Below are 15457 nucleotides of genomic sequence, written 5' to 3' on the forward strand. Positions count from 1 at the left end.
CATAGGAGAGAAAGATTTTCTTTTCTTTTCTATAAGAAAATAAACAATTGACAGTTTGTACGTAAATAATATTGAGTCTTAATCTCACAGTAAGAAAAAAAAATAGATGTTACATGTGTTTAAAGTAATTTGATTATTTCTTATATTGCTAATTGATTTTACGATAAAATCTTAAATATGGATGTAAATTTCTAAGAAGGCTAGATTGACATAATCACTCTTGCAAAATATCAAGAAAACGTCAGTTTAATTGACGAAGACCCAAAAAAAAGGCAAGGTATTCACCAAAATGCTTTCGATGTCTAAGTCGGAGTTTTTAGTTTCTCTCTTCTTCGATACAATACAAGTGCAATAGAGAAAGATATGATGGGAAAATATTCTTCACTGGATCCTTTTTTTAAGGATTTTAGGAATTTCGTAATCATAATCGTTCATCATATATCGTATGATCAATTTTATAAATATTAAATTTTAAATTCTAAAATAATTGATGATCGTAGTACGATAAATAATTACAATCATGAGATCCATATGATTCCTGAAAAAATAATCTGCCGATAATCCTTTTGCGATGGACAACAATGTCTTAAACTTTTTATAAAACAGGTGGTGCATTCAATAATTCAGGGTGGATTCCTATCAGATAAAAAGCCAATTGAGGGTAGATTTACTTCAGACGTGGCTCCTTCTCCTTCACTGATTCGGAGCTATTCAGTCCCTGTCAACCAGCAACAAGAACCTAAAGGCAGCATTATTCCAACGTGTGTCACGAGGCTTCGGATTTTTTTTTTTAAAAAATCATACATATGCAAGTAAGTGTAGTGATCATAAAAGTCTATTTATGCTTCTAGGAGAGAGAGATTTTCTTTTCTTTTCTATAAGAAAATAAATAATTAACCGTTCGTACGTAAATAATATTGAGCCTTAATTTCACACTAAGGGAAAAAAAAAAAAACAGACGTTATATGTGCTTTTAAGTAATTTGATTATTTCTTATATTGTCAATTGATTTTATGTTTAAATCTCAAATGTGGATGCAAATTTCTAACAAGACTAGATTGACGTAATCACATTTGCAATTACCAAACAATGTTAGCCTAATTGACGAAGACCCAAAAAAGGGCAAGGGCATCCACCAAAGGGCTTTCGATGCCTAAGTCAAATAGATAGTTTGAGAGAAACTATGAACTTGAGAATTTTGAGTAGGTAGAGGAGGTTGCAAGACGTATTAGGCAGACCTTAATGTTCTACTAGTGATGGTACAGACCAATCTCTATATTCCTACCTAATAGTAGTCCCATGTCCCTGTTGGTAGGAGCTCAAGCACACCAGACACCCAAGAGAGACTCTTGAAGAGTCAGCTTCCGGCTGGATATAATCCGGTGACAGGACATTTCACGGGCCCAAAGCACCTTGGATACGCTAGTACCCAAAGGTCTAATACTCACGGGGCGGAGGGGTCACAGGTACCCCCTTCCTATCCCAAACACTCCCAATTTCAGATGCACAACTATTGCCCAATGGGCTAAGAAGCCATGGCCAGGAAATAAGAATAGCAAGTAAAAGCTCTGCAAAACGTGCCATCAACAGTCAGAACGGAAAGTAAAATTTCAGTATTACTTTGTTACAGTTTTCCCAAAACAAGTATCCAACTAAAACGCAACCCACATTATCCGAAGGACAAGTGGAAAATAAAACCATTCCATAGCTCGATGTTATACATCGTCGCCACAATAACTTGGAATGTCGTAAAAGGCATCCCTACATGGAGCTACAATTGTTCAAAGCAACGAAACCAATATCTCCAGATGCGGCTTGCGTGGTGATTGTGACCAAATTAAACATAACAAAGCATCTTTATAAACCCGAGCAACAGAACTATAATATGAGCTTCCAGCACCGATCATTTGTAGAATTCAAAGTCAGTGTCGGGCTTCTTCACGTTGGTCTGGTAACCCTTCTCAAAGTCCTTTGGGAGTATGACATACCGATTCTTCCTAACTGCATGCATTCCTGCTTCTTGACATATAGCAGAAATCTGTACAAACCGAACCATTTACAACAGTTACTATAGACTCAATTTTTTATAAAAAAAATGATTAAAGATCTGAGATCGCCACAAAGCTTCAACATCTTTACACTCAGAATACTACAGGTGAAGTCCAATAAGATAACTCATATTCAAATTTATAGCCATTCATATTGAGGTTCTCGTTTTAATGCTTGATAACGGCTAAATCCTACCCCCCCAAAGCTTCTCATGCTGACTGTTAAAAAGAATATGTATATGTCAATCGCCATAATTGTTCTAACCAAGAGCTTGAAGCAAATATTCTTAAGTATTTCAATAAGATAGCACAAGCCTGACCAAAAAAACCCCAACAACCAAAACCCCAAATTACGTTAAAACAGAGAAGAAAAAACACACATAACATGGCGGTAACAGGACTTAACACTGGTAGAAGAATTAAAACAATATGCACATTCTCTCCTTAAAGAAATTAATCTCACCTCAGCAGCACTGATTTTGTCTGGCCGAGAGACATAATCTTCCAAGTCTACCTCATCACTCAAGTTCATTTTAGCAGTGCAAACCTGCAGGACAAGCAGGTATGTTACACTACATTGTTTGCAATAGCTTGCCAAAATTCCACAGGAGTAAGACATCAGGATTGCAAGAGAAAATATAGAAGAAAAGGTATATAGAAAGCTGATGGCAAGTTTCATAAATATCATAAGACGTAAGGTGGACAGTATTAAATGGGATAATCTCATATAGACATTGGGTGCAGGTGTGTTTTGAGGTGTCCAACTGCTGTGCAGTCGATAACTAAGATATAGGGAGAAGTAACTGGTCTAAATCTAATGATATGGATGGCACTGAATGGACATCGCAGAAGCTACAAATCTTAGGATAATGAGAAAAAAGTTACCTCACAGCGTACAAACAACAATTTACCAACAATAACTCTTTCATTGAAAGATACTTTAAGCCTGTTATTTTACCTGGAAAACAAGTCTTTTCTGCCTCCTATCAGGCAAAGGAAACTCAATCTTTCGATCAAGCCTTCCAGGACGCAGAAGTGCAGGATCCAAGGTGTCTGCTCGGTTAGTAGCCATAATAACCTTAACATTCACTGTCTGGTCAAACCCATCCATCTGTAAAAGTTATTAAGCCCAAATCAACTTTAAGAACAGAAAACAGAAAACAGAAAAAATATCGTTTCAGGGTTAAACTTTCACTTGACATTTGTTCAAATATTTTCTCCAACCCCATAATGGTGCATTAAGCATCCAAGCTCTGGTTGATATGAAGTAGTAGTTCATTCGGATTACTTATTCTTTCAAATCAAAACCCAAAACCTACCTGATTAAGGAGCTCCATAAGGATTCGCTGAACTTCTCTGTCAGCTCCAGTTTGAGCATCAAACCTGGCAGTAGCAATAGCATCCACCTCATCAATAAAGATGATGGCAGGAGCATTCTCCTTGGCAAGACGGAAAACATCACGTACCATTCGTGGACCCTTGACAAATAAATACACAATAAGTGCTCACAATGTTTCTAAGTTAGTCAATAAATATAAATCCACAGATAGTGAGGAAACATGAAAATATCACAGTGCCCTTGCTACATTCACCCACGACATTGGCTATTCCAAAAATGATAAGGGTATGTGGAATGTAAGAAGTAAGATAACACACAAAGCATAGTAAAATGATCTTATATGAAAGCTTACCTCTCCCAAATACTTCTGAACAAATTCTGAACCAACAACTCTGATGAAGGCAGCAGTTGTATGATTAGCAACAGCCTTCGCTAACATGGTTTTACCGGTTCCAGGTGGACCATAGAGTAATACACCGCGTGGGGGATCTATTCCAATCTGTTTGTATAACTCGTGGTGAGTAAGTGGCAGTTCTACCGCTTCCCGAATTTCTTGCTTCTGAATGTCACATCCTCCAATATCCTGATACATCAAAAAAAATAAAAAGGATAAGGGATTAACATTATTATATTATGATAAAGCCAATATGTGTATGCCAATGCAGTATTTAGCTAAGAAGAAGGAAGAGGCAAACAAAATAATCACATGCACAAAAAGCATCACCAAACAGACGGCTTGACTGCATTTTACTGAGCACAAACAACTTGGATTGGTTTGCTTCAGTTCTTAAGAAAGGGAACTGAACTGAACCATAGTACTAGTCTACTGCTTAATCATTTTAAGTTACGAATTCCATTTATTTTTTTCAAATTCTTTTTAATCAAATGCACTTCAATCTCTTATATTAAACTCGTATTTAGATAAATTCCATTATTGATTCCATTATTGGATGCTTGATGGGGACATCAAAAAAAATACTAGCAACAGGAAATGTACTCAACAATTCGACATTTTAAAACAAAAGAGGGTGTGAGCCAAGAGTAACACGTCCCCGTGACGCTTATTCAAAAAATGCATGCATATTACACACCATAGCATTCTGATTGTGTTGGCTTGCTTAACCAACCAATAAAACCAACTAAAGAAAATTAGTTGATTCCCAGACCCATGTTTTAGCCCTAAATAGTTCAGTCATCAATAATAACCAGTTCTCTCCAATAAGGTATAAATTAGAAAAGATTAATGAGTTTCCTAGTTTACACAACAATAACCGAATAATAGGCAGTCCATCTCTTGCTTGAAAAGACTCTAAAAACCCTAAAGCTCGACAATTTTAGGCATACACAAATAGTTAGTTTTCAATCTTAGACTCATAGAACTTGAGCAACTGGGAAAATTCTGGGCTCTACTCAAATTCTCTTAACATAAAACCATTGAGCAAAGACAATAAACTCGACCCAGTCAAATAACACCGATAGGATGAGTTATTCAGAATAGCTAACTTTATAGCCACGGTTCTCCTCAAGAAGTGACACCTGGGTATTGTTAAATTCCCAAACCCAAAACCCTAATAGTAATCTATTTACTCCAATTAAGCAGTGATAGTAAATAGTCAAACAAACGAAAAAAAGACCCTACATTGAGTCACTACCCTAATCAAATCAATTGGGCACAACTTACAGAGTAGGTGACGTCGGGCTTCTCAGACTGGCTGAGGAGAGAAATACTCGAGTCGGCCTCCGGAGGCAGAACGTCGACGAGGGCATTGGAGTGGCGGTGCAAGGCGACGGAAGCGGAAGGCTTGAGGAGCTCCCGATTAATGGTGCTGAGAATCCTAACATAGTAATTGGAGCCGGTGGTGGAGCCCACAATCCCGTTGTTCTGGTCGACCATCTCCATGAACTGCCCGATGACGAGCGGCACCGATTGGATCCTCTTGACCTCCTCCTGGGCGCGGAGGAGCTCGCGCTTCAGATTCTTCAGCTCGTCCTTGACGTACTCCTCCTGGATGTCGATGAACTCGAGCTGCCGCTGGTAGGATTTGAGGCGGCTGTAGAGATCGTCCTCGTCGGAGGCCTGGCTCTGCTCGGTGTAGCCCTGGAGGTCGGATCTTATGGAGGGGATCGATGCCGGTGGTTCCGGCAAGGGCTTCGGATCCAACACCATGGCTGAGCCTGCCATTTTTGCGCTCTCGGAGGGTTTAGGTTTGGCGCTTCGATTCTTCTGGCTCGCTCTGGGAGAAGAGAAGAGAAGCGAGGAGAGAGAGAGATGGAGTGAGCCTTACGAAAGTACAGTTCCGACTAATAAAGCAAAAGTCCAAATCAGTTTTGAAGAGGTTAGCTTGGGCTCTTAAACGGGCCCAAATAGTTGTTGGATTACCCTATGACCCGGCCCAAAAGGGCAAAAACCCGCATCTGAACATCTTCAATCCTAGTTGTAAAACCTCCATTCAAAGATTCACCCTCCATGTAACAGTGCGCTCGAAAGGCAGCCAGATGAGCATAATACGAGGGAGAAAATTTGACGTTAGAATTTGTTACTAATGTTAATCTTTTGATTTATGTCTTTTATTTTGATCGTTAAATGATGATGCATGTAGCATATATGGACTTATACTTTCATTGATTTTTTCACTTTTTTTTTAACAATAGAAGAACAAGGTGGGGAAGTTCTGAAATCAGGTGCAGTGAGTGTATTTACAAAGGCCCAACCTCTGAGGCAATACGCTATGCCACTTACCTTTTACTTACTTTGATTTATAACCAAAATTAACTAGCCAAACCATCATCTGGGGCCTAAAAAAATCGAGAGCACAAAAATAGTAGGTAGTCATCTACATATGTTTTTATTGAATAAGTGGCGCTGGCTACACTGGTTATCGTTAATCACCCTTGGATAGAACATTCTAGGTTCGAATTGTACAATTTGCCCTTTTTTTTTTCTTTCCACTTTACAATGTCCTGTTTGGTTATAAATATTAGCTTGTTTTTTCTTTCCATTCTACAATATTATTATTATGTAGTGCTCATTTATTGGTTATGCATAAAGATTAAAGAATCAAAGATGCTTTATAAATTTCTTTTGAATCCTCATAAAAATTAGTATATGAGAAAAAACACATCGGTTATAAGTTTTATACAACACTTCAAGACCTCAAATTGAGGGATAAAAACTCATTATCTATCAACTTGTAATCTAGGTTTTTTCGACGCCCTTCTCCCGTTAGAAGTAATCTGGTTTTCTCTTCTTTGTGAAACATTGTATTTGAAGTGTTCTCTAAGTGTAGTGAAAGGCTATTTTTTGAACATTCCATAAGTACACATGAAATCGATAAAACAAATATTTTTTTTTATATGGAGTTGTGTTAGGACACTTATATTGGCATTGCCCCGAACCTTTAAACTCTTAGGACCAAACTCTGTTTAAAATTCCTTTGGTAATTTTATTACAGCCTTTAGAAGGAAAAAAAAAAAGAAAATTAGAATTAGATGCCTCATTTTAGACTTTTGTAGACTAAACATTTATGCTTTTTGAGTTTATTAAGCTTTTGAAACATTTGATTAAGATACTGAGATTTGAATTACTTCAGATTAGTTGAAATTAATTTACATTTAAATATCTGCTATATATTTTAAATAATTTCAACTATATTTAAGTCTGAAAATTTAAACTTTTCAAATCTAAATGTACACCCACACCAAATGGAAACGTACCAACATTAAATGAAAATGTGCCGAAGTCAAATGAAAACGTACCAACCCCGAATTAAAATGTACCCAATTATAAACTATATTAAAATGAATATTCATCTTTTTGGAATGTTTTAAAATATGTTTGATTCATACACAGTGCTCTAGATAGTCTTGTTTTTTGGTAGATAAGTCTCTGGAACAACTTTTAGTTGATCGGATATAAATCCTTATTATTGTAGATAATGCTAAATAATAACGATAAATCATATAATTTTGAAAAAAATAAATAATTAAAGTAATTTAAACTTTTACATTGTTAACGATTCTTTCTATAAACAAATAATAATTAATTAAAGTAATTCCTCATTATTAGGACAAAAAGTAATAAAACTTATGTTTTGAAAACAAATGTACCAAAAATTCAAATGTACCAAAAACTAAATGTACAAAAAATTCAAATGTACCAAGAAGCCAAATGGACCAAAAATTCAAATATACCATTATAATCAAACGTACCAATATAACCAAACGTACCTAACAACGAGTTTTGTCGCATTCTATTTAATTTACTAAAATAAATATTTTAATAAAAAATAAAAAAAATCTTAAATCATCATAATAAGAGATACATAAAAATAGAAAGGAAAAAGGGAATGCTAACGTGAATAGACTTCTAATGAAATAAAATAAAAGTATCAAAATTGTAAGGAAAATGTTTAATCGAATTTGCAAAAGGAATAGATGTTTAGTCTATGATATTTAAAAACGAGGTATCTATATCAAAACGCCCCAAAAAATATCACAAAATTCCAACTTTATTAAAATATAAACATTACAATTAATTTACACAAACTATTGAAGTTTTGAACTAGCAACACAATTTATCACTTGAAACGACAAATTAAAGATTTGGGGGAAAAAAACCAAGAATTAACACCCACACAAAGTGCAATGACTTAAATAATTAAGAGATGGAAAACCTTCTTCTTCTAGGCTTGGTAATATCCACATCCTCATCCACGATGTTCATAGTGTCCTTCGACCCTTGCTTGAAGGGATTTAACCTCCCCAATTTCTTCGACACAGACGAGAAAAATGTCGCCTTTTTGGGCCCGCCACCTCCTTTACACGACGACGTCGTCGCAACACCTGCAGGCCCAGTCTTCTGCAGGTCCGTAATGTACATCTTCATCTTCAACAACTCCGTTCTCAACTCCTCGTTTTCCCTCGCCAACGACACGTCGTGTTGCACCTGTCTCCTTGTCATTGTTGCGTCTTGCACGTCGTTTTCTTCCACCCCACTCCTCAGCTTTAGCTGGTCGTAATACAATGCATGTAGTACAATTTGAACGGGAAGTCGTTTGTTTTGCGAAGCGTGCACTCTCGCTTCGTACGACAACTTCAGTGCGTCCATTACGCTGCACACCTTCTCCTTCTCTATCTCATCAAGGTTCGGGTGAGCCTGCATATGAGTAATTGATCACAATTAATGGAACTTTTACGATTTAATTAAGAGTAAAGTGCATTTTTATTGATCTCGAGATTTTGGACGCAAAACTAAAGGTTATTAAACAACTGAATTACAAACTACTTGCTTAAAGATATATTTGAAATTGTTCTAACTAAAGTAAATGATATTCATATTTTCAATTCAGGAAAAAATAATCGAAAGTAATTTTGATATAAGTTTTGTTATCAAGGTTGAAAGACCGTCTTACAAGTTTTCTAATAGAAAATTTGAGCCTAAATTTGAAATTTAACTCTAAGCTTCCATCTCTTCGATTTGTGGTTTGAAAATCAAATTCATTGATTATTTAAATTGACAAGTTTAAGCAAGTTCTCAGTTAAATTTGAGTCATTAGCATGATGGTCTAGTGGTCTATCACTTGTAAATATAATTTTTTAGAGTTCAGTAAATAGAGATTTCAATACTAATTTAATTTGTTGTCATATCGTGTAACAAATTTTAATACTAATTTATTCATCTGTCATATTGTGTGACTTAATCTAAAATAAATAATATTTGTGTCCCTCTTATTTTTCTTGCGAATACAATTAAATGTTTATTGATATTTTTGAATGATTAAACAATTTCTAGTTCAAGTGTAAGATTGATGTTTAATGAAGATTAATAAATTATAAAATTCGATCGTTAATTTTATTCGATCAAGATACGTTATTCGCAAATAATAATATGTGCATGGGATACAAGTATAATCTATCTAAATACGATTCATGTGTAAAAAGAATTAAATAATTCGTAATTAGTAAATTACCTACCTTCAAGTAAATATCAATAGCACGATAGAGATCGTCGTCGACTTTGCGCGCGCCTTTGGGGATGAGGCTGGCGATGCCGTTGAACTTAGAGATACTGAGCCCAACACACGTGGCGATCTCACCAAGATACGCGTCGACAGTCTTCGCGACTCTGATCATCGCCGCCGAGCAAACCTCCCTGAAATCGCCGGCGTTGAAGACCGCGACGCTCTTCTCCTTCTCCATGAACCCGGAGATAATCCTCCTCACGCTCTCTAGATCGAAGAGCCTCTCGCCGTCGTAGGTGAACGACAGGACCAGGAGGTCGTCGACGGTCACGTGCTCCAGGACCGCCGAGATCCGCCTCTCGAGCTCGGTCTTGCACGTGCTCGACGCCTTGACGAAGATCGCAGATCTGAGGAGGCAGCAGAGGAAGTTAATCGGGAGAGCGGCTTTCTCAGTCGGTAAGATCTCGATGATCGATTCCAGAAGCTCCCGTTGTTGGAGCCGCAAATCGGAGTCGTCAGAAGCGGCCAATTTCGCTGCCGTTCCGGAGTGGTCTCGGACGAGATCTCGGAGCCATTTCTCGGCGTACGTTATGATAGCGCTGGCGACGGTCAATGATTTCACGCCGCGCAGCTTCATCGAGGCGATTACTCTTCCGAAGAACTCAATGTCCAAAATCGACAATTCCTCAGTCCACCAATTCGTCGGCGATCGACTCGGCAATTTCGCTTCGATTGATACCTGTAATCAACAGTTAATCACATAATTAGTCGAATCATTTCAAGAATTAATGAGAAATTGGTTACTGGCTAAGTGGCTAGAAATTGATTACAGTTAACTACGTACCTTGGAAGTGGCGACATCGACGCATCTCTGTACAATTTTGAGGTCCTCCGCCATGGGAAGGAGGTCTTCGCAGGTCTTGAGCACGACAATGGCGCCGGAGAGGCTCGTGAGAGCGACCTGAGTTAAGAAATCTTCAGTGCGGCTGGTGAGGTTGTTGTTGCAGTACTTATCGGTCATTTCCAAATACTCCGCCGCGCAGCGGAGGGCGGCGACGTTGTGGACAGTGATCTCAAAGTTGACGCCGTAACAGAACTTGGCCGCCTTCTCGAACGTCTCGGGGCCCCCGGGAATGTCAGAGAGGTCGATTCTCGTTAGGTCCGGTTGTTTTGACTCCATTATCAGTTTTCTTATGCGGTTGCTCTTGGCCACGAGCATGAACTGCAAATAGATTAATTAATTAAGTGAGTAATTCCTTCTAATTAATTTTTTAATCACGTTAGTTAAGCATGCATGCACAAAATAGGGTGTTAGTATAAATCGTAACTTTACTTGGTTTTGCGAAATTCGAACGAGATTTGAACTCAATCTATTGAGTTTAGTACCTTGTGTAGAGAGAAATTGGCTTCACCAACTTCAACCACAACATCTGACGGGATATCTTGAGAGATAATCCTACAAACACACACGTAAGAATGATGAGAAGAAGCTTGTTAATTAGGTTTAGACAAAGAAATTAGTCAGCATGCATGCTGTATGGATAGATATGTCCGGCCGACGGCTGAGGCAATGATCAGCCGCTTGCCGAACCTGGTTTCCTGGCACAATGCGAGAGAGGGTTTGATTGTTGTAGTTACCATTGGCCAGTGCGCTCCATGGCAAGGGAGAGCCTGTTGCCGCCACTGAGAGGAGAAGCCATGGGAGGTGGGAGGAGGTGGGAGGAGCTTGGAGCTCTTGTGTAGAGAGAGAAGAGAGAGAGAGTTATGTGACCTCTGAATAGGGGTCACGATGGTGTGTTACATAAAGAGCTTTATTTACCCCTTTTTTTCGGATAAGGGCGAGATAATTATAGATTCATGCATATACAAGTCTTTTATCTTTTTGTTATACAACGACTAGCTTGATAACTGTAGTTGAGATTCTCTGTGAAGGCAGACGGATTTGGAGATTCATACAATTTATTTTAAATTGTTTAAATGATTTGATCTTTATTAGTTCATTTTATTGGTCATCTCACACAAATTAAGAGTTAAAATCTCTCTTTCTCTCTTTTCAACTGTCCGGATTTATGAGTCATTAAGTTCTGGACACAGATATTCAAAAAAGTAAAGAGATCATCTTCGGATCTCTTTCTCCAAAGCCACCAAATCAAGTGATCCGGATCCCCAAAATTTGATCCAACGACAAAAAATTATTATAACTTTTAAAAGTTTTTACTAATTTTTCTATTTTTAACCGTTAGATTAAATTTCAAGGATCCAGATGACTTGATTTAGTAGCTTTGGAGGAAAGAGATCCATCCTTGGAAAAAGATCTAGACTCTCCTTTCTAAGTTGTACTTTTCTTTTTCTACGTTACTTATCCTAATTCTAATAGTCACTACTTGGCAGAATAGAGCTGGTTATACGTACATCCAGTACTATTGGTTCTTTCCCGTGAAAAGTAGTTGGTTTTCCCTATTTGGTAGCCTTTTAATCATTTAATCTCTTTCGTTGTGGAAGTAATGGATTAGGGGATTTCAATTTGCATCTATCTATATTTCATCGTAAGATATTCTTAATACGTTCTTTACGTATGATATTTTCTTTATATCTAAAACATAAATAAGTTAAATTAAGTGATATTTGTGAGCATGTGAAGCTGTAGGGTTCGCCTCACGGATAGTCTATTGTGATATCGTGTTGGAGTGAACATCAAACACATGGTCAAGTTATTTTGTTAAAGCTTTCAGCAACTATGCGACGTCGTTTTAGAATAATTAGGGTAGGATGGGACGTGACGTTGAATCTTGGGACCGCGCGTAATGGTCCGGTCCTCACTGCATGTCTCCGCCACGCAAAACACAAGTGGCTAGGACTCGAGCCAGCGTCGACTTCGCTAAATAACTGGCCTGCTTGGCGCCACGTCATTATACTGTCTAATTTGTACATTCCGGCGGCTCTACGGGTCGGACAGCTGACATGTTGGCCGTGAACAGGACAGGTAGGATAACGTGCTGGGCTCCGGAAGAAGCTATTTTGGATCTCTATAGCCAATGACATGTGAACGCGCGCGGCATTTCCTTCACTTTTTGAAAGAAACATATGTTTTTGTACATCCATTCCGCAATGTATTTTATTAATTTGAAGTGTCTATTTTAAAAATATTATTTATAGATTATTTAAAAAAAAATAAAATTAAACAAAGCGAAAGTCATTAAGGTATTTATTTGCAATAAAGAAAATAAACAGATATAATTATACAAAAAAACCTTAAACTCTTAATTTAATGGTAACATGGTTTCAGATTTAGGTAATTTCTTGTTGACATGATTTTTTAGGAAAGACTTAAAAGATAAGCGATTCAGATCGTTGAAATACATTACGAAATGTGTTGCACAATAACGTTTGCCAAAAAAAAAAAAAAAAAAAAAAAAGAGACAATATCATGGATGCGGCCGCTAGATGAAAATTAAATTTACTTGATACAAGCAATTTGCTCATTTATATGCGGTTGCATTGCACGCACATGAATTTCAAAGCTTATAGTAATCTTACTCACGAGGGAAGGAAACTCAGCTCCATCCGAAGATCATTGACTCAGTGAAAAAGTGTGTAAGTGGAGATTTTTTTCTTCATTATCCAAAAAGAGATGCACTCCCCATATCTAAAATGTGGTGTTATCAAATTCCCAAAAGTGCTTGAGATTTTCGGTGTGCTAGAAACACGATTTGTTACATCAAGCACAATAATACAATTGGTTAAACACTTCAAAAAAAAAAAAAATCTAACCAATTCTATCATGACGCTTGATGCAAGAGACTGTGTTTCCAACACAGTAAAAACTTTCTTCAAAAATGCATAAATTGAGATTATAGAAATGAGTTTTTACGAAGGGAAAGCTGGCTGGGTTAATGGTGAAAAAATGCTTATGGATGGGTGTTCAAACTTGAAGTGATGGCTTTGCATGTGGGAGCAAATCTTTCATGGGATTTTGCTAATTAGTTGCAACTTGTGGTGGCAAATTAGAGAGGTTGGTCCCTTCTCCCTTGGAGATGGATGTTGGGCAAATTTGTGGACTGAAATTAAACCTGCTTTTCCAGTTTTGTGTGAAAAAACAAAATGTCATGAGTCATGAAGTCTATTATTTTGAAAGGTGGGTCATTTGTGTTTCGAGCTTGATCCTAAAGGGAAACTTAGCCGGTTTTCCAATATTTGGCGAATAATCATTAAAAGCTTTCAAAGAGGTGGTTCATATATGGTCTACAAAATGTGGTATTCCAAACATTTTTCTTCTAATAAGAGTTTTTTTTTTTTTGGTAAAATTGCTTACAAGCGTAAGTGTTATGTATAAAAGTAGTCCTAAACAAACGTCGGACCGATAAATAACTAGTCTTACCCATGATGCATAAGAATTGACCCAGTCCATTCAAAATATTGGATTAGCCCAATGGTCTCAGGGCCCAATTCATAGGGTTTCGTTTCTTTCTTTATTTTTTGGGTCTGCAAGCTTATAGCATGAGATTGGTGGATGGTGATGAGTTTTGAGGATTGAGATCAACTCTGAACCTCTGTGCCGGAGCCTCTGAAATCAGAAATTTAGACCACTCAATTTCAATTTTACTGTCCCCATTAACCAATCGCAATCGCTTACCTCACAAAAGCTTAAAGGGTCTTGACCTTTCTCTTACTTGAACGATCTGAATCTCTCGATCTACGAGCTCCGAACACAACGATCCAGAGTAGATCTTAATCCGATTTTTGGTCCAAAAATCTTAGTTTAATTATATGAAAAATAATTAGCCGGCCACACCACCTCTCAAAATAATTATATTGTAAAAAATCTAACTCAAAATAATAAATTGATATCTACAACTTCACGTGACTATGAAATTTCTAAGTGATTCAAGGCAAAAATAAAAAATAAAAAACAAAATATAATATGCCAATATATATATGTGCGCGCGCGCGTGTAAATAGGTTGAACCTATAAACAAAAAGTCAAAATGTGATGAGGTAAATAGTTGAGAATCAAATATTAATATTCCTTGTTTAAAGGTAGAAGAGTTCCATTCAACTCTATCTCCTTGTATTTAGGCATAAAAGCTTGAAAGTCCACGGGTATAACCACGAGTTAGTAGTCCAATGGTAAAAGATGGATTGCCAGATTTTCTTCAAATTAAAAATTGGAGGTCTTGGATATGAGATCCGCTGTTGGTGTAGAAGCCAAACTTGTAGTCAGGGGGAGGCTGAAATTCCTCTGTGAGTCTTCCCGGCTCCCAGAAGAGGTGGATAACCGTGACTTGCCACCAGTTGTTCCCCTTTTGGAGAGAAAAAAAAAATAAAAAAAAAAAAAAAGAAGAAGAAGAAGAGGAGGTCCACAGGTATCACTTAAACGTTACCTACTTTAAGGAAATTGGATGATTCTTTGCAACTTTGTTATGTTATTTTGTTACATGGAAGAAATGGACTCGAGTTTAAGTGTCAGAGCTGAACCTGTCTATGGAGGCCGATACCATGAATTTTTATCAAAATTGCGTAAACATTTGTGAATGTATGCTACGACTTTGACCATGTCTATAATACATGATTGTAATTCTAATATAACATCACTATCGCTCACCGTTAAGCTAACTCTGTATCTTTCAATTTAAGACACATTAATTAATGTAATTTTTCAAAATGTTTACGGTGTTCGGCCAGAATTAGATACTACCCCCAAATCCAACTTTGATGGTTTAAAAATTTGTATGTCTAAACTCATCCCCTACTTAATAATTGACCCTAAAATCATACATAATTCAACTTTATATTCCATAAATTGAGATCATTTCCTGATCTCTATCTAGAGCCCAAGAATCAAGAGATTCGGACTATTCAATTTCAATCATACGATATTCGTTAGATCATTTCACTAGCATACCTCACATAAATTAAGAATTTAGATCTTTCTCTTCAGCCGCTCATATCTCCAAATTCTTGAGCTTCAGCGCAGAAATCTAAAGAGGATCTCGATACTCGATTTATGTTCCATCTTGCAAAACTGTCATTTGGTTATTTATTTTCTTTAAATAATATTTTTGATTTTTTTTTTGCGTGTGGTTGAATTACAGACTGCAGGTTTTTTTAAT

The 15457-nt window shown here is 37.0% G+C and overlaps 2 protein-coding genes across 3 annotated transcripts; both read right to left on the bottom strand.

Annotated features, from left to right (window-relative positions):
- Positions 1 to 1593: 1593 nt before the first annotated feature.
- LOC137715268 (26S proteasome regulatory subunit 6B homolog) lies at positions 1594 to 5688 on the bottom strand. The gene is made up of 6 exons (XM_068454531.2): positions 5069 to 5688; positions 3740 to 3970; positions 3368 to 3526; positions 3007 to 3159; positions 2512 to 2595; positions 1594 to 2038 (listed from the first exon to the last, which is right to left on the bottom strand). Exons 1-6 carry the CDS (start codon positions 5567 to 5569, stop codon positions 1904 to 1906), a joined length of 1263 nt encoding a protein of 420 aa, XP_068310632.1. The 5' UTR covers positions 5570 to 5688; the 3' UTR covers positions 1594 to 1903.
- A 2189-nt stretch (positions 5689 to 7877) lies between these two features.
- LOC137715260 (root phototropism protein 2) lies at positions 7878 to 11308 on the bottom strand. Of its 2 annotated transcripts, none has more exons than XM_068454517.2 (5): positions 10986 to 11308; positions 10734 to 10803; positions 10192 to 10569; positions 9361 to 10086; positions 7878 to 8542 (listed from the first exon to the last, which is right to left on the bottom strand). In XM_068454517.2, the coding sequence occupies exons 1-5, from the start codon at positions 11045 to 11047 to the stop codon at positions 8045 to 8047; spliced, it is 1734 nt and encodes a 577-aa protein (XP_068310618.2). In that variant the 5' UTR covers positions 11048 to 11308; the 3' UTR covers positions 7878 to 8044. The 2 variants fall into 2 exon arrangements, with proteins under 2 accessions (XP_068310618.2, XP_088547695.1); XM_088691569.1 differs by having other exon boundaries at positions 10676 to 10803; positions 10986 to 11126.
- Between the last annotated feature and the right edge of the window lie 4149 nt (positions 11309 to 15457).

The sequence above is a fragment of the Pyrus communis genome, chromosome 3 (genome assembly GCF_041283825.1).
Source record: "Pyrus communis isolate YQ-2024b chromosome 3, ASM4128382v1, whole genome shotgun sequence".
Taxonomy (NCBI): domain Eukaryota; kingdom Viridiplantae; phylum Streptophyta; class Magnoliopsida; order Rosales; family Rosaceae; genus Pyrus; species Pyrus communis.